Source organism: Filicampus tigris, chromosome 7 (genome assembly GCF_054856515.1).
Source record: "Filicampus tigris isolate MCC_2025a chromosome 7, RoL_Ftig_1.0, whole genome shotgun sequence".
Taxonomy (NCBI): Eukaryota; Metazoa; Chordata; class Actinopteri; order Syngnathiformes; family Syngnathidae; genus Filicampus; species Filicampus tigris.
In genome coordinates, this window is record NC_141223.1 from 13,273,581 (window position 1) to 13,296,358 (window position 22,778).

The 22,778-nt window shown below is 38.9% G+C and overlaps 2 protein-coding genes across 2 annotated transcripts in view; both read right to left on the reverse strand.

Annotated features, from left to right (window-relative positions):
• Positions 1 to 345: 345 nt before the first annotated feature.
• On the reverse strand, positions 346 to 12,292 carry LOC147144832 (high affinity cationic amino acid transporter 1-like). Its single transcript, XM_086035458.1, has 12 exons — positions 12,210 to 12,292; positions 9,285 to 9,678; positions 7,668 to 7,826; positions 5,866 to 6,037; positions 5,654 to 5,787; positions 4,765 to 4,987; positions 4,121 to 4,260; positions 3,183 to 3,285; positions 2,624 to 2,811; positions 1,989 to 2,140; positions 1,795 to 1,903; positions 346 to 578 (listed from the first exon to the last, which is right to left on the reverse strand). The coding sequence occupies exons 1-12, from the start codon at positions 12,255 to 12,257 to the stop codon at positions 478 to 480; spliced, it is 1,923 nt and encodes a 640-aa protein (XP_085891584.1). The 5' UTR covers positions 12,258 to 12,292; the 3' UTR covers positions 346 to 477.
• Positions 12,293 to 13,990: 1,698 nt separating this feature from the next.
• The window catches only part of gbe1b (glucan (1,4-alpha-), branching enzyme 1b), a 100,955-nt gene continuing 92,167 nt past the window's right edge, over positions 13,991 to 22,778 (reverse strand). Inside the window, exons 15-16 of the mRNA XM_086036427.1 lie at positions 21,574 to 21,691; positions 13,991 to 15,143 (exon numbers count right to left, since the gene is read on the reverse strand). Of these exons, the coding sequence (XP_085892553.1) occupies positions 15,081 to 15,143; positions 21,574 to 21,691 (181 nt within the window). The 3' untranslated portion in view covers positions 13,991 to 15,080. The remainder of the gene's footprint in view (positions 15,144 to 21,573; positions 21,692 to 22,778) is intronic.

The following is a 22,778-nucleotide window of genomic DNA, read 5'->3' on the forward strand; positions in this document are numbered from 1 at the left end:
TAAAAATGTAAGTAAAAATGGGTGATTAAAATACACTTTAAAAATATATAGTGGCATTGGCTGCCACACACTTTACAGTCTTTATAAATTTGAACACTATGACTGAGGCAAACCTTCAAGGCAAAAAATACAAAAATAAAATGCAAAAACACCATGCTCATTCACTCACAAATGAATGGATGTTCTCATTATACCTCATTTAGTAATTACAGACAAATTGTAAAAAATAAATACGTACATAAATAAATATTCACAATTCCATCGCTCATGTACCCCCCTGGCCCTCAAGTAGAAGAGAAATCAGCCAAAAATAAAAAAAGAAATACACAGGTAATTGTGTATGACTAAATATATAGCCTACAACAAATGGTCTGATTAAAAATACAAAGAGCTTTGTTTTGGCCCCGGTCTTCAAAAAGTTCATTTGCTGCCTTCTGCTGCTCGTCTGCCGTGTTAGTTTGACTCATCTTACAAAAATCACAGCTCGTCTCCGCGGCCGTCCAGTCTGCTTTCGTACACCTTGTTCCACTCTGCCAGTGCACTGTTACGAATGCCGTAGCAGAAGTAGATGAGCAAACCTGCAAAAGAGAACAGTTGCAAGAATTCTTTAGTGTCTCCATCCTGTCAGATCTCCCTGACCATTTTCTGCTATTTTGGGCAGCAGACCTCTCCACCCAAAAGGTAACATGTAAACAAACAGTGGGACTCTTACTAGTAGACTATTTCCTGGTTTATGGTGTAAAACTGTGTAATACATTAGGAAATGTTATTTTGACTTCTGTTCCATTCACACCATAGAGGTGATTTTACATTTGGGACAAGATGGGTAGTGCCCAACCAGAACCAGAACCAGCAACTAGCACTGTGGCATAGAAGCTTGTCAATATGGATTTTCTATTTAATGTTGCAGCATTTTGGACATGACAAGTGTGCATCAAACTAAAAGAAATGCTTTTGTAGCTGCAAGGTCAGCCTTATCTCTGCTTTTATGACTCTCCAGTGTCGCACAGCTGTCATTGAGTGGTACTACTGCATAATGGTACCCTTACATTACGGAAAGACTTTCTATACTTAGGTTATGTCTTTGTTTATCATAGTGCTTGTTACTGCAATGCTAGTATACCATCCTAGCGGAGACAAATTCCTTGTGTGTTTTACATACTTGGCGAATAAAGGTGATTCTGATTCTAGCAACAAGCTACTTAGTGTCAGGACTGCTTGCTGCTAGGCTATTTCCTGGTATATGGCATAAAAGAGTGAAAACATTGATAAATGCTTATTTTCATTCCAGAGTGAACTTTCCAGTCGTATTATTATGACGCTTAAGGTTTTTTTGCATTGGGGGCAAGTTGGAAAGTGCCCCACTAGGACCATCAGAAGGCACTGTGGCAAAGCATCTACTGTATAACAATAAGCAACTATAGCCATGCGTCATAACAATAAACAGATAGCCATGTCATAACAATAACTGCATTCATGAGCTATAACAATAGACATCTATAGCCACGTGTCATAATATGTGCCTATAACAATAAGCACCTATAGCCACGTGTCATAACAATAAACACCTATAGCCACAGGTCATACGCACTTATAACCAAGCACGTGTCACATGAGCATCATGCAGTCATGTGTCATAACAATAAGCACCTATAGCCACATGTCATCAAAATAAGCACCTGTATCCATGTGTCATAACAATAGCACCTATAGCCATTTGTTATAATAATAAGCACTTAAAGTTATGTGTCATAACAATAAGCACTTAAAGTTATGTGTCATAACAATAAGCACCTATAGCCATGCAGGTGGTGTAGTGCACCCACGGTCCTGCCAGGAGCTGTGTCATCAGGTACGTATTGATCAGCATGCTCACCAGAGGGATGAACGGCACCAGAGGGACCTACAAGTAGACACGAGCACGTTAAGCTGAGATTCCACTCAAATGTTGTCCACAGATTTTAATAGGGAAGTGAAGAAATGATCACTTTGAAGGAGAGCTTGGTCTTGTTCTGCGGTTGTCTCCACACCACAGCGGTGACGCCCACGCATGCCGTAAAGATGGCGCCCAGGAGGATGGGACACCACGCAGCTTTTCTGCCCGTGACGGCCACCACGCTGAAGAGGAACGCCAAAACCACTGCCAGACCAAAACCCAACTCATGAAGCTACTTCGTGCTTAATACACAACATTTGGATACATTGTAAAATCATGTTTTCTTTAACTGAAAAAAACCAACAAAGAGCATGAGTATATTTTTTTGTTAATATGCTCCAAGAGTGAACATATTAATAAATTAATACTATATTTTAATTATGTTACTATTATATAAGAATGGCATATTCACAAAACTGTGGAAACTAATTTATGCTTAAAAAATACACAAATAGAATTTAAAATGGCATTTTTAAGATCTCTATTATAATACAAGACTTATACTATACAGTTTTCAAATTTCACAATGCCTATTTTACTCACATATTCATTCCAATTTAACATTAATATCTATTGAAATGCAATAAAAAAAAGAAATAATTTATATATTTTTATTATGTTATTTTAACTGAATAGACACCAAAACACAGGTCATGAAGCTAATTCACTTAATGTTTTGGTTCTCACCGAGCATGCTGGTGCAAATGATGACTGCAAAGCCAGAGCGAGAAGTGGGTTCTTTATCGGGGTGGAACACGAGCCGCCTGATGGTGGCGCAGAGTTCTTCTTTTGTCCAGATGTCCCCGTCACCCTCGGTCTCCACTTGCTCCTCCTGAGTGGCCGTCTCGTAGGTGGCGCTCCTGTCAGGCTTGTACCTTCACACCACAGACCATTTTAGACCTGACGTTGCTTCATTGGACCAGTAGTTCTCAAAATGGGGTCCCTGAGTCGTAACCTGGGGGTCCGCAAGATCATTTATAGTTTTCCCCTACTATATTGCAGATTTTGGGCATTATTTTCTTTATGGGTTTTTTCAGCTCCCTATAAATAAACATCTTTTTGTCAAGTTTTTGATAAAGAAAAAATTCACTGTATGTTAAAAAAAACCATGATCAAATAAAAAGGAAGAAATAAACTAAATAAATCGAAAGTGTATTGCTTGGAAAAAATGTTCCCGAGTACTTGAAAAAGTTGAAGTAGCCCTGCGTTAGACGGTGCATGTGTATCTCCAGTTTGACGGACGTACCTGAGCACCAGCACGCATGCGGCGACCAACGTGTAAGACAGCAGAGCGCCGATGGACATGAGGTCCACCAGATCCTTCAAATCGAACAGCACGGCCATCACGGCTGCAGCAGCACAACAACAACACGTCATCAACTGTTCCAGGTGTGAGTAAGTCTACAATTTTGAGGAAGTCAACGCAAACATTTTTTTTCACAAATATATTCTATGCAGGGCACTAGTTGAAACAAGGCATTCTGATTAATATTGCGTTTGTGGCATATGAGTTAAGCAGCAAAATCCACCCGTTTTTAGTCATCTCAGGGGGCAGGCAATTTGTCACTTCTGTCGACTGAAAATGACATCACAGACCCTCGGGGCGCAGGTATCGACCAATCATGGCTCAACATCAGAAAACAGGTGAGCTGTGACTGATTGTTCACAACTGTGATGCCATTTTCAGTCGACAGAAGTGACAAAATTGCTGCCCCCACAGATGGATTTTGCTGCTTAACTCATATTCCACAAATGCAATATTAATCAGGATGCCTTGTTTCAACAAGTGTCCTGCACAGAACATATTCTTGAAAAAAAAAAAAAAAAGGTTTGCGTTCACTTCCACTTTAAACCATCAAATTTCAAGTTATTGTGGCAAAAGCAATAGCAGGTCAAGTCCCCCCCAAAAAATTCAAATCAAGTCAAGTCATTTTGGGTCAAGCAAGAGGCCCTGGAGCCTCGCCAGGAAAAAGTATCAACAAATCTTTCTCCATGCTTATTGTGATGTTTGTACTGTAGTTAATGTTGTGTTTACCATATCCAAATGAAATTCTGATTCACTGAACTTGTCTTTGAGTATTTAATACAAAAGTAAGCACAAAAACGATGGTCGAGTAAAAATTACGCTTGCCACTTGTGTCAACTGCTCATGTAAGACTTGTAAATGTTGCGTTTTTGACTCACCCGCTACAACGCCAGACACGATGGTTGCTATGAGAGGTGTTTTGGTGCGATTGTTGATTCTGCTCAAACATTTGAAGAGCAGGCCATCTTCTGCCATGGCCCAAATCACTCTGGGCATTGGGAACATGGCACCGAGTAAACTACACGTGGACAGAGCAAAAGCAAGCATGTCAATACATAAGCTTTTCTTCCATTCAAATATTTCTTTCAAAGGTGGGCATGCAACTTGTAAAAAAAATATTAAAAATCTATCTTTTTCAAAAACTCTCCAAATAAAATAGTAAAAGTAATAAAGTTTGACTTCTTTACAACTTATCCATGTAAGCATACTTCTTTACAAAAAAAATTAAAATACAAAAAAATACAGAAAAAGTTGCTTTTTTTCGTATGAAATTCACTCCTATTTTGCGATCACATTACACATTTTCTTGTAAAAATATATTTTTCTGGAGCATTACAACTCTTTCCTCACAATACATACTCAATACTCAACTACAAGTTAAGTTGAAATACAATTTTTTTTCTTGTATTTTTTTTCTCCTGAAAAAATGTCTGTTTCTTGGGAAAAACACTTCTGGAAAATTCCGACTGTCGTATCACTTTTTTTTGTGACAATTAGAACAATAATGAATATATCATTGAACCTGGTGGACAGCGCGCAAAGAGAGCCAGCCGCGACGGCGTTGGTGGCGGCCAGCCAACCCACGTGTGTGAAGGCCACCGGCAGCGGGTTCTGCATGTCCAGCAGGTAGTACGGCATCAAGATGGTGAGAGCGCTCGACACGCCCACGTACATCACCAGGCAGATGAGCAGCGAACTAACGATCCCGACGGGGATGGCCTTCTGCGGATTCTTTGCCTCCTCACCTGGACGGCAGGCAATAGTTTAGATTCATTTGAGCAATACTGTACCTTTGAAACGCCACAAGGTGACATTATCGCTCTGCAAACACATTCTCGGTGCCTCTACAGTGCGTGTCTGTCAAGTGTCTTTTGACACTTTATTTTAACATGATATTTCTTGCTTGAAAAAAAGTTTTTGGTGTAAAATTACAACTATTTTCCTGTGGATTTTGCTAAATATTTTTTTTCCGTGTGAAAAAAAATCTTGGTTCTCTTTGGATTATGATTTGAATTTTCAAAATAACTGTTCTCTTTTTTATTGATAAAAATATGGCATTCTTGAAATGTTCTTACTTTGTTCCCTCAAAGCAAAGCCTTCCCTGCAACATGCAGACGTTTTCTCGCCACTTGTTTTCCTTTTCCTTTTTTCTCATAAAAAAGCTATCGTTAAAAAAAATATTCTTCTTGCCAGATTCTTGAGTTTTTCCTTCTTGCAAGATTTGGACCTTTTTTTCCAACCAAAGTGCGGTCTTTAAAGCTATTTTATTAGTTTTATTATACAGTAGTTTAATTGTCTTTACATAAGTATGACACTTGAAATGTTAAAAAGCAACTTAAAATAAAGGTTCTAAGACGCGAACCCCTTGAGTCCACCAAATGACTTCCTACTGGGCAACAGTTTCCACCCACCTGTAGTGGCGATACATTCAAAGCCAATGAAGGCGTAGAAGCAGGTGGCAGCCCCAGAGAAGACCCCTGTCCAGCCGAAAGGCATGAAGCCCCCTGCGCCCAGACTTTCCTTCAAAGACGAATGATTTGTTGCACTGAAAAATCACAAAGAAACGCGTCACCAGAGAAGATTCAATTACATTTGAGGACTTTGAAGCCATCTTGCTGCTCACTTGGGTGAGGATGCATTTGCGGTGCTGAGGATGTCGTGTGGGTCCACCTTCCAGTTTTTGGGGTCTCCTTTGATTATCCCGCCGACTATTACGGACATGAGAACCAGGATGTTGATGCTTGTGAACACTTTGCCCACCAGCGCAGACTCCTTTGCGCCAAAGCCAAGTACGCCTGGAAATGTTGAATGTGTGCAGTTTATTATGACTTTTTAAAATAAAACAAAAGCAAAAAAAAAAAAAGGGCATTTTTTTTTATATTTGAAGAAAAAAATAGGCACATTTATTCTACAGTGTATTTTGGAGAAAGTCATAATTTGACCAATAAATTGAGATAAAAAGTCATATAGGCTAGGTTGACACCGCAGGCAAATGCGATCGAATCTGCAAAGTTGTTTTGAGTAACAGTTGATTTGATATTTTACTTTAAATTAATCCCAATTGAAACATGAAGCATACAGTGGATATTTATGGTGATCGTAGTAATTCAGCAACGGCTCAGATCGATTCAGTTTTTACGCACGGCTACGACGTGGCGTCGTTAGTGATGTCTCCATCAAATTAGATATTAGAGCGTCGCCTCGTGATTTGGTCCAAATACTGTATTTAATTCTGCCTCCCAGGTAATCGCTTCACTGTATAAATGCCCCGACACGCTGGACCCCATTTACATTTTAAACACAACGTCGGGACTGACATCGTCTCTTCTTCTGCGCATGCGGGTCACTTTGGTGACGCATGTTTTCATACAGCAGACAAGACCAAAATCGCATATATAATTTAATATGAACGCTTACACAAAAAAATTATTAGTATTTTTTTTTTAATCAGAATTGAGCATTAAAACCTGCGGTGTGAACCTAGCCATAAAGTCACAAGGCTAAAGTCTTTTTCTGCCAAGACAAATAGGTGTATTATTTATTTCCTCAGAAAAATGTCATTAAAAAAAGTCTTACTTTTCAAAGAAAAAAAAACATTTGTGAAGATTTTTATTTTTTTATGATTTAAATATTTTTAGAGATAAAATTTTATTTGAGACTAATTTTGAAAATATCACAATATTACACTGCTTCAATTATTTTAAAGAGTGCTATTGTTATTTTTTTTTAATTGTCTAAACATTACAATAATAAAGTCATATTTATTTAGCAACAATGTAGATTTTGAATCAAAATCTGATTAGAAAAGGTGTTTGTCATTTTAATAAGCATTTTAAAATACCCAAACATCACAAATTGGCTCTGAGCAGCCAGACTTTTTAGATATGGCGCACATATGGCATTAGCATACGAGCATAATTGTCCAACTCGTTTTTAACTTACTGTCACAATATTGAAAAAACAAACCAAAAAAGATGCCCTTTGTTCAAAATGTTGTTTTTCTTTGTATGTCATTCATTCAGGTCATTGCAAGTCGCAAAGGTTGATTCAAGGCAACTAAACTTATTTTTTTTCCAAGAACATTCAAAATGACTTAGGCAACTCGTGTTATGATACTGTGACTGCCAGGTTTGGGTCTTTAATTCCTCAATGTGGCTAGTCGCTTTGTCTTTTATTTGGTCACAAAGGGTTGGGCGTGTTTTTTCTGTCTGTAAGCTTGAGTTACTCACTTACACTTTGTCAGAATGTTTTTCCTTACATGCCAGGCTGTTTTACGCAGAAGTTTTGCATATTCAGTAAAGTTTTTACTTAGTCATTTTTGTCTCGTGTATGCTTTTGGGTCCAATTCCTGCTTCACACGTGATAACTCAGCTATAAAAATACTCCATTCTTTACAATCGAGACCATTCTTTACAATATTCTGACCTGTTAAAATCATGACGAGACAGACTGAAAAGACATCAGGGTATTCTGAAAGGACACCAGGCAAGTTCATGGGTATGTTGTTTTTGCTCCACCTCTCGATTTTGCCTCCGACGAGAGTATCGAAGGTGGCGCTCCACGTTTTGGCCACGCTGGAAGTACCTGTGGACAAACAAGACAAAGTTTCTTCAGGGTAACAACTTACGAAGGTTTACAGTGACTCATGAAATTTCACCACCGTGCACCAACTAATTCACCAATTTGTGTAGCACAGAAAATTTCTTATTTTGGTAGAAATTTGACAAAATCTCAGCTAAGTTTGAAGCGCAGGTGGTATGGGTTCATTCTACCATGTATTACCCCATACCAAACTAGTTTATATTTTCCCAGTGTGGAGAACATAATGGTTGTTTTTTAAAAAGGGCTGGACTAAGCATTGCCGGAAGTGGATTTTAGTCCGGCCCACTAATCGGCCCTCATGCGTGTGACGTGGTCGCGAGGCAGTCAAATTTAATCTCAGTCTACTTTGTGAAAGGCTCCTTTTTAGGCTTCTTTCTACTCCCACATCAGCTCGAGCGACAACTGTCGCATTGATTCACAAGACCTACGCATTGTGCTGTTGGGCACAGGTCTGCAACACATGCCACGCACACATCCGGAATTGTTGCTGCTCTGATCGGTCCATTATGTCACATGTTGCGATGACAGTTTCCCACAGAGGAGAGGATGCACCACGCAGCTTGTTGCTAGTGCAAAGCAAACTAGTTTGGCAGCGGCGTGGGTGCTATGTCACGTGTGTGTGTGTAAAGAAACTCCTCACCCACGTTCCCCCTTCCAGGCCGTTTTCGCAATACAATTAAATTCATCGTCAAGTCATCTCAGTCTCTTTATAGTTGTAGCAGGCACGCTTTCCATTGTTGTCGCTGTCTTTTTGAAGCGACGCCCCCAGACTTGAAACCCGACTGTTTCAAAACAACTTGTCTCTGCGAGTATAGTCAAGCTGCGCGCAGCACTCAAGGATGACGCTAGCTTGGCACATCAAGATGGAAGTCATGCACTTCTTCTGGAGTCTTCCCTACTTCTGGAAATACGCTGTAGCAGACCTGCTGTGTAGTGGTTTATGATTTTTATGAATAAGAGGCCGGAAGGGTACCCAGGTCAAGGGTGGAGGGTCGCAGCCGGATGGGCAAAAAAGTGTCACGTGCCCAGCTCTGGATATTTTGTCTACTCTAGACTAAACTAGCTACTGCCCGAAGACAGCTGGGATAGGCTCCAGCGCGCCCCGCGACCCTTGTGAGGATAAGCGGTATCGATAATGGATGGATGGATAGACTAAACTAGCTTAAAGTTTACCATCATGGTCTACCCACAGTAACAAAAATACTTTGTTTTGTATTTTTAGTTCCAAAATGTCTTGCTGTCTTTTTGGGAAAAGATTATTGACTTTTATGTGGATATCAAATTTCATGTCATAGCGATCATGCACATTCCCAATCAAAGGCTTTTTTTTTTTTCTTTTTCACCAGGATGAATTTACCTACCAAATGCAGTGAGACTTAGATTTTGGGATATCAGGTTAAATGCCCATTATATAACCTAATGAATCTCTAAATGTCTCACCAATGGCATATGAAATGAGGAGGTTCCATCCAGTGATGAAGGCCAGCAACTCTCCGACCGTCACGTAACTGTAAAGGTACGCCGAGCCTGTTTTGGGCACACGTGCGCCGAACTCGGCGTAGCACAAGCCGGCCAGGATGGACGCCACTGCTGCAATCATAAATGACAGGATGATGGCGGGTCCCGAACTCTGTTTGGCCACATTGCCGGCCACCACGTAGACGCCGGCGCCCAGCGTGCTCCCCACGCCCAGCGCTACAAGGTCGAACGTGTTGAGGCAGCGCGACAAGCGGGTGTCGGTGCAGGTGGAGTCGACCACCTTGACGCGCATCAGCTGCGTCCCGAAGCGCTTCAGGGCTTCCAGAATCATCGCACCTAAGAGGCGGGATGTGGCCTGTTGGCAAAACAAGACAGATTTGTGCCAAAGTATTAAAAACACAGAAAAAAAAAAAACATGACATGTCGCAAATTGTTAATTAGCTAGTTAGCATTAGCTTGAAAACAAAGTGCTCTCATAGCACTGCTTATGCTGTGAACAACAAAAAATGCTAAATGAAAAACTACATGAAGTGGACTGTCAGAAAAAGAAATTCGGCAACTTTTCGCCACACACTAAGCGATTGAGCACCACAAATCTACTGTTGCGCAGCAATGGAAAAACTGATCCTATATTGGATTTCAATGGATGCACATTCAACAAACAGCACTCTTATTATTTTTTGTTGAACCACAAAACCATGGAGCAATTTTCAAGAAAGAAGCATGAGGCCACAAAGAGGAAACAGGTGTGTACAGTAAAGCAGAGTGACAATATTTTGAGAGCAATGATCGATTCCCACATTCACTGAAAGGCAATCCGATTCTTCCGTGACAATCACGCCATGTGGTTTGTGGTTCGCTGAGATAATACAGTAGTGTGTGACATCTCAAAAATTTACCAATATAAGAACACAAGGAGTCACATTTTTTGGGGTTGAGTTCTCTATGTGTGCGAGTGGCAAATCGCCCGATGTGCGGGTCTGAGTTACAGACTACTTTTTTCACAATTGTCAGGTTCAGTAATCCTTAGCCGCGTTGCTTGTGGGGGCCTTCTTTGAAACTTGTTGATGCTCCCGCTTCATTGTGTCACTGTTTTTTCCAACTTATAAGACCTCAAGAAATTGATCAAGATCTCAATAATGGCTGACTTTAATTCTGTCTTTTTTTCATGTTTTGTCATCGACCAAACAGTTGTTTTTTTTACAATACACAAAGTAAGGAGTAGTTCAGAAAAATAAAAAGTAAAGTATATATACCTGAAAAATCTACTTAGGCACAAAAGTATTTTTACTTTGCCACTTCCCACCACTGTTTTTTACTGCTGTGAGGCATGAAATGCAGATGGTTCATTTCGTGATTCATGACCTAAAGATGAGAATTCTTAAAGTGGGTTTTAACTTTTCAATTTCAAAATCCTCCAACACCCCTTAGTCAATTGGCGTTATTGAAGTTGCCGCCATCTCACTCTCTCTTTCTCTCTCACTGGACCCCTAATAATTTTTATATATTATCATCAATCTTTTTCCTTTTTTTAAATCGGTTTACCTTACATATTTTACACTAGATCAACTCAAGAAGTCTTATTTTGGCTCCGAGAGAAAGCGTTGTTTTTGGCGCCACCCTGAGGAGGAGAGCCCACCTGCAAGGGGCTACTTTACCAGAGGCTACTTCCAGTCCAGCTTCAACGAGAGCGAAAATATTAACTTACTACTTATTCCACGTTTTGACATCGCTCCATTTGCATTTCCTCTCTTTATTTGTAACTTTCCAGCAACGAGCAGCCCGAGGACGTCTCGGTGGCGTATTATAGTTGACGTCAGACGTTTGAAAATGACTAGGGCTTGGGATAGCCTTCATGCTGACGTTTAAGGTAAAACGTGACCTCCTTGGTATCTACACTTTCGTCTTTTACACAAACCATTCGTAGGGTGTATATCAAAAACAGCGCGGGTCTACATGTAAAATATGCCTTATAAAAATGTACTAATACATGTATCGATTTCGATCAATGCGTTTTATCCGAAAATAGAAATAATACAGAGCGAAAGTGTGAACGTTGCCAGTTGCCACTATATGTCGAGCCTGACTAACCAGAGTGCCTACAAGACGGCCATATTGACAGGGGCAGCTTCGACTTAAGAGGATATTGAAAGTCGTAACTTGCTCATTTTTTCAACCGATTTTCACGAGGTTAACTTTTTTTTTGTCAATGTCAAAATGTGTGCTATCAATATACAACATTAGGAAAAAAATGCTCAAACAGGGCATGTTATGTTTACAGCCTTTCACCAATAGATAGCGCTAACGACAAGGATGTGGCCCTCTCAGTTTACAAACCATTGCATAATAATAATAATAATAATAATGATAATAAAAAAACCTATCAGCTCTTCAAATACCAAATATTTCCCCCCTAAAAAGATAGATTTAATATTATAAGATTTAATATTATTCCAAGACAACAGAACATAGGGCCTACTGCCTAATTAGAAAATCAACAGCGCCCCAACATAGAAAAAAAAGATACTGTACCCAATGATTCAATCACAATGCATCGCACATAAGTTAAATAAACATATGAAAACAAACTGTTTTTAAAGATTAACAAAGATTAACCTTAAATGTGTTGCGTTTAAAAATGAAGTACAACTGCACTTTGCAAATGTGGATTTTACTTTTACTGGATGAAATGTTTGAGCTCCTACAACTATTCTTTTGCGACCACTAGGTGGAGCACGCGTATTAAAATGAAACTGACAATTCCCCCTCAATTCAGAGTAGAATTTTACAATGTTTTAATCATTGCCTGTACAGCTAACACAGATGTTGCGGGAAGTATTCTCATGTTAAAAAAAACAGCGCAAAGAAGAAAAGGCATTGCTCTACCTGTGATACTGTAATCCATGCAAATGTGAGTGCATGAACAGCTGCCATATGTATAGACTGTGCAGCTGCTAACGCAAGTATAGGTGTACAGCAAACACTTGCAGTGAGCATAAATGAAGACCCTTTTTATCTATTTTTTTCAGGTGGAGTTATTGCTAATACAGCACACGTGTGTAACAGTGTCGCTTTATTAGAAGTGGAGAATGCTGGGAAAACATCCTACACGTGTCTATCAATGAAAGAAAAATGAGCTCAGTTGCTTAAAAACACCTTTAAATACTCGGTGAACTGGGTCAGTGGTTCTCAAACTTTTTTCACCAAGTGCCACTTAAAAAAACACTTGACTCTTCAAGAACCACCATAATTAATTACCAACATTAAAATACAGTAACATAGTGGTCCAAAGTGTTCACCAAAAATAAGCTTTGTTCCTAGAAAGTATAATTATTGTAGGCCACACGATATAGATGTATCATTCTTTAATCATCATAAAAGTGTAAAAAGAGGCTATACTCAGTCTTAAGAATATCCCATATTTTCCGGACTATAAGCCGCACCTTTATATAAGCTGCACCTACAGTATATCTATGTTGAAAAATTTGATATTTAATGCATTTACAGAACGATTTTGAATTGCAAATGTACATGTATACCTGAGCAGATACTTTCCTAACATTGCCTCTTAACAGGGCAGCAACTTTGCTGATTAAAACGGAAGAGAACCAAGAGAAAATAAAGTACTTATCTTCATTTCACTGCCCACTGCCACTCCAGTTTGTCAGTTAACTTTCGCATATCACCTAATTCGTAACCTAGTGCATAGCACCCTCACCTGTTGAACTACTCCACCTACAGTCACATCCTGTTAATGGCAATTGTATTGTAAATCCAGTTAGAGCGCCCCTGGCGGTGGAAGAAAAATCCACAGAATAGCCACACCCATTCTATAAGCCACATGGTTCAAAAAGGAAAAAAGTAGCGGCTTATAGTCCGGAAAATAAGGTATATAGTATAAAAAAAAGTGCTAGAATGTAGATGTAACATTCAAGTAGAAAATGGCTACCTTCATCACTATTTGTAACATTTCCAACCGTCATCCGTCAAGTGTAAAATTAAATTAATGACTAATTAAATCCAGCCGCGGTGAGGCTTCCATGTCACGCTGAGTCTTTCGTTACAAATTTCGCTAATGGTGGTGGAGATTTGCGGCGGTCAAGTTTGTCGACGGAAACACTCACAGAAGCCCATTTGATAGTCGGACTGACCTATAGGTAATTACTATTTGGCGGATAGATAGACGGCGGAAGGGTACCCGCGCTGCAGGCAGAAGGCAATGAACGGACCAGGAATTTTTAGTAAAATGCCCATTGCCCAGCTCTGCTAATAAAACCAAAATAATGTTAAACATATATTTAGATATTTTTTTCCAATATTTTTTTAATTATATTTTTTGTTTCCCTCTTTTTCATCGCTAAAGTGAATTGAATGTTTATAAGCTTTTTTTTGAAGAATTGTTTTGGTTTAAATTCATTTTTTTTTAAATGTTATTTTTTTTTTTTTAAACAATGCGTTTCAATGGATACATGGATTTTTGCTATTTGCAGGCCGGCCCAGTCCCTATCCCCCGCAAAAACTGTGGGTCGACTGTAAACCATTTTATATATTAAAACTATACATATTAAAAAATAGATATTGTAAACTATAATATAGACAGTATGACATGTGACTTCTGGGGTTATAAACTGTAAAAAATTGTGCTGAGCAGCAAGGAAAAAGATGAATGTTGCTAGATGGCACATTTTAATGTTCCACACTGCAAAAATAACAAGTGTTGCTCATCCAAATATCCCTTCATATTTCATAATTCCATTTGTCCTGTGCAAATTACTGCATGTTTATCATGACAATGCCCCCACAAATTATTGAAGTGCTGATAATACTGATACAATGCCACCTTACAATAAGGGTACCTTAAAAAAAAAAGATTGTGACATGATATGCACTTGATCACAAATCTTTGCATGTATCCTTGTGGATACAAAATTGACTGACAAGCCTCCTTGGAAAGTTGTAAAGCAAAGAAAAAATTCGTACAACCACAAAAGTCTAGAGACGTGGGTCCTCAATAAGCCACTTTGCCATTTCAGTTTGAAGCAGCCATTTAGGGTGATTTTCAAGCCTTTGACCAACTTCTACTGGGAAAGCGTTCAAATGTGTCCTAATTGTGTATGTTTTTTGTGAAGCTTTTTTCATATGTGGGTGAAACATGTACATATACATACATACATATACATATATATATACATAGACACACACATACATATATACATATATATATATACACACATATATATATATATGTCTATATATATATATATTTTGTTTTTACCTCAACACAAAATAACTTTTCTTTTTTTGTGTGTTTCTAGTAAAAATCTACACATTTTAAGACGTGCCCTTTATTTTACTGCTGCAATTTATTCCCAAAGTAGCAAGATGATGAATGTGCCAAGGCTGTTTATTAAGGCTTAGCAAAGTGTTAAGGTGACAGCAAGCAATCTATAAACAATTCATCAACTCATTACGTATGAGGGTACCCTTATTGTCAAGTAGCACCACGCACAAATATAACCATACATCAACATCCAAAAGTGCAAAATAAAATTCTATCATCGAGGATTTTACCATGATTATTATTAATCATTCTTGATATTGTTGTGTTGTTAATTCCCTGCCCTCACAATTCACTCACAAGACAAAGAACACTGAACACGGCTAATAAATCCATTGGGCTGCTGGTGGTGGCTGGACTCAAGCCAGTGTTTGACATCCAAATGGACCACTCAGACACAGTATGTGCACGCATGTCCTCTAATAACAGTAATCAATCTCCTCATTGGCCAGCACAAGCGCAGTCCTGCAGGGGATGTACACCTGGGGGAAAAAAAAAAGAAAAAGTCAGATGTCAGTTCAACAGTGATCCTCGCTAAAAATACCCCCTTGCCCCCACAAAAAAAAAAACAAAGAAAAAGCAAAACATACTTTTGCTCGTATTGTGCTGAGCTCCCAGACCCTTAATTTCCATTTCCAGTTTAAGGGTTATTGCATTTCTGCCCACATTTTGTTTCCACACAAGAAAAAACAAAGAAAAGGCAAAAACAATACAGTGGAAGGGGATAAGGAACAGATCCGACTGCGAATAGAAAAAATCTGCATATAATTGACATTTTATTTGCATTGATAAAATAAAAAAACAAAAAGAAAACAAATATTTAACCACAAATACTGCTATTTGTGATGCTAATTTAAAAAGTGCCTTATGTTTTTTTTTACTACATCAGATTTTTGAGATATTATTTTTTATAAAAACTTGCCCAATGCGGATTTTACCATGCATTGAAAATTATATGGGCGGCATGGAGGTGGACTGGTTAGCATTGTGGTTGTGGATGCCTGCAGCACCACAGTAGCGTACAGAGACAAGCATGGTAGCGATTTAAAAAAAAAAATCAAATTGAATCGAAAATCGGTAACTGAAAATCGAATCGAATTGGGGCTTGAGTGAATCGTTACATCTCTACTTTTCCCCCATACCAAGGATTAAGTCAATTTAAATAAATGGAATAAATTAGGATATACTGTCATTAAGCATTTTCCACTAAAAACAAGAGTTGGTTCCACCCCAAAAAAAGAAAAAAAAAAAAAAAAAAAAAAAAAAAGATCTGCGAATGGGTGAGTCTGCGGGGGTTGACCTGTGACAATGGAAGTGGTCCACTGTATTAAAACCAGGGCTGTGATAAGATTCAAAATTTGAACCGAGTTAATCACAGCTTAAAAAAAGAATTGATTGTAACTAATCGCAATTTGAACCATCTCCAAAATATGCCAGATTTTTCTGTAAATTGTTGACAAGACGGATATACACATTTGACATACTGTTCAGATGTAATGTATTTTTTTATTACAACAACAAATCCTCATGAGATGAAAATTAACATTTTTAATTTAAAATTATCAACATTCTTTCTGTAGTAGACAGTATTTTTTCTTCACTACAAACACAAAAACGCAAAAGGGCCTCAGAACAGTGCCAGAAATATATCAAATGTGTGCAAACAAAGTGTGTGTGTTTGTGTAATGTACACATTTATATGTTGCCCTTGTAATGTCTATGCGGTAGGTGGTCTCAGCACGTCGTGAGTTCCTCCTTTAAACTGACTTGATTCGAACAAAACAAGACAGCCCTCTTCTCTACTCATCCTCAGTCGCTGAGGCAAACCAATTTATTCACATTCCTGAGATTTAAAGCTGCCCTGTTCTTTCGAAATGCTTCTTTATACTCCCGCGGGCGGCACGCGTCCGCTCTGCTGCTCACTGTGCACTTCTGAGTGGGATTATGCATTGGCGGTCATTCTGCGCGTGCGTTAAATGCGTCAAACATTTTGACGCGATCGATCACAAAATTCAATTACCGCTCGATAACGCGGTAAATTTGACAGCACTGAAACGTTACCAATCAGATTTTTGAACATTCTTGATCATCATACAAGGGTTACCAAAGACTATGACCACAATAAGCCGCACAAACAAACAACAACAAGAATCTGCCTAAACGTTGTAGACGACCGCTTTCTTTTGGGGTAAGTGATGCAAAACAAGAAAAAAATAGACAAAGAAAAGATAAGAGTCCACATGCAAACCTTTGATTCTCACAACTGAGCTCTCATTGTCCACCATTGAAGGCACAGTTGAATGTTGATTGAAAAATGAAATGTTGAGGGTGAAAAATAAGAACAAACGAATGCGTGAATACCAGGTGCTTCTTATAATATGCACACAACCGCAACGTACGCCATTTATTTTTAGAACAGAGTGTCAGCGTCTAATCAGCTCTTTGATCAATCTGTTTGATATTCCGCGCATGCTTCGCGGGCCAAGAGCCACCGAGTGCCATTAGTCATCTCATGTAAGAAAGAAAAAAGTCAGGCAGACATAAAACGGCTTTAGATTTCCCCATAGATTCGCCGGCGCGAGAACGAGAGCGGGACGTAAACAATTTAATCAGGTACTGCACTTTAGAACCGCTGCTGGGTCTCTTTGGCGCCCACAAGTGGCCCAAATGGTCACGCGGGAGACAGTCAGTGAGGAAAGTAGTACGGGAGTTGGGGAGCTAATCGTTTGGGTCAAGTTTGGACAGAATGGAAAGCAAACTTAAAATGATTTGTTCCGAATTCTAGCGGTAAATTATAGCAGTAAAAAAAAAAGGCAACAAAGACAAATATTTTGTTCTCTTTCGGAAAGTGTAACATCAATTGTTTGTCTTCTTTTTAAGTAATCATAACATAAATAGTTTGATTTCTGTTTAGAAAAGCACAACATGGACAGTTGAACGTATTTTTAAGGAAAGTGTTAGATCAATGGTAGGGGTGTAACGGCATCCTAAATTTCGGTTCGGTTTCTTGGAGGCTTCAGTTCGATATATTTTCGGTACAAAAAAACACATTTTTAAAAATATTATTTTGAAAAGATGACAAGTAAACGGTGCATTTTTTTTTTAGAAAAAATAAATAAAAGCGAACCATTCAAGTGATATTCTAAGAAATTACACCAGAATGAAAAATACACTAACAATGAAGATCTCAGAATTTTGTAAACTATTGTAAACAGCCTATGACACACCTAAGTATTCAAGTTAAAGGCAAGTTGTCATTACAGTACATATACACTTTTGTGATGAAAAAAAATACAATAACAGTTACAATTATTGCTAACTATACTAAAACTTTTTATAATGAAAAAAACACAGTAACTTTATAAAGTCTATGAAATTATATACACTTTTTAGGCATTGAAATTTTTGAATGTTCAACAGCATATTGTAACGAATTGGGCTATCTGCGTTGTGGTCGGATTCTCCTTGCAAGCTTTAAAATTCAAAGAGAGTGTCGTCATCTCCTTATTTTGTGTGGTTTTCATAAATGTCTATCTGATCAACCACTGGGCATGTTCACGGTCCTTGTTTATGCCAGCGTCTGATTACGTTTCCATGTAACAAAACAACAAAGTTGATGCCAAGGAGGAGAGGGGGAAGCATCTGTTTTGTACTCAGCATGATTTTCTTCTCCTCCGTCATACGTGATCACATGACGTGTTGGCTTACGTGGCCTTTCACTGAGGAGAGGCTCCGAAAAGTAGAGAAAAAGTTGGTCTTTGATGAGAAAAAAAAAACATCTTTATCAGCATAAGTGCACCAACACTTGCATTAGCGACGCGCCGAGGTTCATGTTGAGTTCACGTAAACAAAACCAGCGCCTTGAGTCGTTCCCCCTTTTAGCACTTCTCCATGCCGCACATTAAAAGGTAACATGTTGAATAATTTACATTCTTTACGCAGGGAGCGGATTCTAATGAGGATCCCGAGTTCTATTGAAAAATATGCCTTTTTTTTTAGATTAAGACATTTGGCATGAAGGCATGCCACATCAGCTGGGAGCTTGCCTGGCAACATGGACAGTGCTGGTTAACTTGTATCACAGGGTCACAATAATAGGAACGTATCTCAGTGGGATGTAAACTAATTAGTACCTCTTCTGACAGTATCGATGAAAGTGTAGTTAGTGCAATGTAGCTTAATGGAGTGATGTTCTTTGTAGTTCATTTTTTATAGATATAATCTCATTGGAATAACAAAATAGTACAAAGAAAAATAATAGAGTCTGTTTTACTCCCTCAGAGACCCACTACGATCTGCAGTTGAGTATGCCCTGGATCACTATATGAGGAAGTAGGACACATGATGCATAGGCAAGGCAGCTTTAATTATATGGCATGTTTCATACACATTCACATATAATTAAATATCCATCCATCCATTATCTATTACAGTGTTTTTCAAACTGTGTGCCGCGAGATATTGTCAGGTGTGCTGTGGGAAATTATCTAATTTGTGTGCCTGTGCGGTCTAGCGCCTGACAGCGTAATTATGTCTTTACTAGATTGTAGTACTCTTCCATACCAGCAGGTGGCAGCAGCAGGTAGCCAATTGTCTTTGTTTAGAGACAAGCGAATTGGTGACGCATGTTTAGCCAAACAGGCCCATGTTTCACACTGAGTATCAATATAAAACATTACAAAATACTTTTTTGCTTTGTGTTTATTTAATTCCTATTCAAGACGTTATAATACAACGTTATTTTTCAATGTTAAAAAAATGCTTATATAAACAATATAACACTTATCTTGTTAAAAAATATATATATATTTTTTTCACAATTTCAGCTGCTGGTGTGCTGCGGGATTTTTTTCAATGAAATAAATGTGCCTTGACTCAAAAAAGTTAGAAAAACACTGATCTATTATACCACTTATCCTCACAAGGATCGCGGGCGTGCTGGAGCCTATCCCAGCAGTCATCGGGCAGTAGGCGGGGTACACCCCGAACTGGTTGCCAGCCAATCGCAGGGCACACAGAGACAAACAAACAACCGCACTCACAACCACACCTAGGGACAATTTAGAGTGATCAATTAACTTACCATGCATGTTTTTGGAATGTGGGAGGAAACCGGAGTACTCGGAGAAAACCCACGCAGGCACAGGGAGAACATGCAAACCCCAGACAGGAAGGCCGAAGCCAGAATCAAACCCACGACCTCTGAACTGCGAGGAGGACATACTAAGCAGTCGCCCACCGTGCCGCATAATTATATAATTAAATATATAACATTAAAAAAAACCATTCACAAACAAAAGACATTTGAAAGCAAAAATAAAGAAATAAAAAGTATCTTACAAAAATTACTAATAGAATGTACATCGCAAAAAAAGATTTGTAGAAAAAAATGGATTTTAATAAGACTTTAAAAGACCTTAATCCTTGGTATGGGGGAAAGTAGAGATGTAACGATTCACTCAAGCCCCGATTCGATTTGATTTTCAGTTACCGATTTTCGATCCGATTTGATTCGATTTAAAAAAAAAATCACTACCATGCTTGTCTCTGTACGCTAGTGTGGCGCTGCAGGCATCCACAACCACAATGCCTAATGATGTTTGGCGCAAGCGCGTAATTTGATCTACACATTAAAAATGTGGTATGCATCTGGAATTGAAAAAAAAAAAGTAAGATATTTTTTAGCACTCTAATTTGGTATATTCTAATGATCTAGGTATCTTACGTCTTTTGTTAGGTGTTGCTGTATACGGCTTATGAGTGCTGAGATGGCAGCGTTCGATTTGTCTCAATTTGAATCGATTATTCTATGCTTATTGTCAATTACCATTGCTTTAATGTGCTCAGGACCTAAACCATTCAGTGATTTATAGACCAGTAGCAAAATCTTCTACAGTACAGTACTACAAAATCTATTCTACAGCTGACTGGGACCCAGTGTAAAACCTTTTGGACTGGAGTAGTATGTTCTGATCTCTGCGGCATTCTGAATCAGCTGCGGCTGTTTAATGCTCTTTTGAGGTTGTTTTTTGTATTGCATTAGTACTCAGCATTTTAAGTGTTGCTTTGCATTGTGGGACGCTTAAAGTCCCATCAACAGCACACTTGATAGTCATCACCTATGCAGGCTGGCGTTTCGAAGTGCTACTTCAGTTTTGCCGTAGTCGTCACATTGCGAGTGCATCCACAAATAATCGGCATGCATACAGGACGAGGTTAAGTGTGTACATGCATGCACAACATCAACAATTTGTGTGTTAGGGAAGTGCACCATCAATGCTGGGATATGTCTTCTCTTTAGGAAAGTGCACCATCAATGCTGTAGTTTGTTTTCATTTTAGGAAAATGCAACACCAAGTTTGTTCTCTTTTTAGGAAAGTGCAACAATGGTCTCTCTTTTTTGGGAGAAGGTGCAACATCAATAGTTTGTCTTCTTTTTCAGAGCGCACAACATCAATTGTTTGTCCTGTTTTTAGAAAGTGCAACATCAACTGTTTTTTTTTCCTTTTAGGAAAGTGCAACATCAGCATTTTTTTTTTTAATTTTAGGAATGTGCAAGGTCAATAGTTTGTCTTCTTAATATGAAAGGTGCAAACTCAATACTGTAGTTTGTTTTCATTTTAGGAAAATGCAACACCAAGTTTCTTTTCTTTTTTGTAAAGTGCGACACGAATAGTTTGACTTTTTTTTAAGTGCAACATCAATAACTTGTCTTGTTTTTTTTCCAGGAAGGATGACAGCAATAGTTTGTCTTGTTTTTCGGAGAAAATAACATCAATAGTTTGTCTTCATCCCGTACCAGTACACTTGATATATTATTTGTATGCAGTCGGGTGTTTTAAGTGCTACTTTGCTTTTGCCGTTGTGATTGTGTGAATGCATCCACAAATAACGACAAGGCGAAGCACATACCTGCATGGAATGAGCACGTCCGTTGAAGGGCTGCGGCTCCGTGAAGAACTCTGTGCCATGGTCCAGCCGTCCGTGGCCTCCGTACAGAAGCTCGTCAGAATCCAGCTTGATTTTGTACCTGGCACGCGGCGGTTAAGGAAAGTTAAGTGACAGCAAGGGGAAAGCAGATGACTTACGCAAGGGGTCGGATCAGATACGCTTTGGATTTGACCAGGCCAAATCTTCACGTTCCATGGGCATGGACTGGCAAAGAGCGTTAATAATGATAATAATAATGATAATAATAATAATACATTTCGTTTGAAAGCACTTTTCATAACACTCATAGATGCTTTACAACAAGAATAAATGAATAAAAGCCACAGTTTAAAAACAAAATTAAAAATACACACAAGCACACTAAAGTCATGAAAAGAAAACAGCAAGAAATGAGTAACAATGGTTAAGAGATGTTAAAAGCTTGATGGAATATGTGAGTCTTGAGAAGTGTTTTGAAGGATGGGAGGTCTGCACAGTTGCGGATGTGTTGTGGTCGAGAGTTCCAGAGGGTGGGGGCAGGAACAGCGAAGGCTCAGTCCCCCCAGGTTTTGTGCTGCATTAACTGGCAAAAAGAGCGTTCACAGTCATTTTATGACTGGACGTGCCAATGGAATTTTCGGACTTTGTGATTACTTCAGGTCATTCTATTTCGACAGAACTGTGCAATGTACCAGCTATCCATAACTGACTGGAAAAAAAAATGATCACATTCCAGTAACTATGATGTTTATAACAGAGTGTGCCGTGGACCTTTTACTTTGCTTGGTCAATTAGGTATTTCTAGGCCTTCTATTTATTTCACCCACTAGCCAACGTCCCAGACTTTCGTTGTCAAGCTGGCCCAAGCACGGATTGCCTAGAGTGAGCGAGCCCTTAGAGAGCTTCAGATGCGATTCTTCTGAAATCCAAACAAGCTCGCTTCTCTTTCACAGTCAACCTGCAGTCTGACAAGGTGCCTCCAAGGCCAAAGAGACGACTATAACGTCTCGAGCGAAAACCCTGGCAGCTTTGCAGCAAAGAACAAACTCCTCCGTCTTTTCCCGTACGTGAGCCGAGTCTCTGAACAATGTACCGACACATCTATTTGCTTTTCCAATCTAGCGACTAGGCCCAGAAAGACATAAGCTCGTCCATCACACACCAAAAAAAAAAACCCCAAACCGAGC

Excerpts from the sequence above, each read along its gene's own strand:
- LOC147144832 (XM_086035458.1), bottom strand. The coding sequence starts at position 12,257 with ATGGCAGCTGTTCATGCACTCACATTTGCATGGATTACAGTATCACAG. Across the intron at positions 7,827-9,284 it reads CCTCATTTCATATGCCATTG|GTACTTCCAGCGTGGCCAAA; the intron begins GTGAGACATTTA and ends GTTTGTCCACAG. Across the intron at positions 579-1,794 it reads CACCACCTGCATGGCTATAG|GTTTGCTCATCTACTTCTGC; the intron begins GTGCTTATTGTT and ends TCTCTTTTGCAG.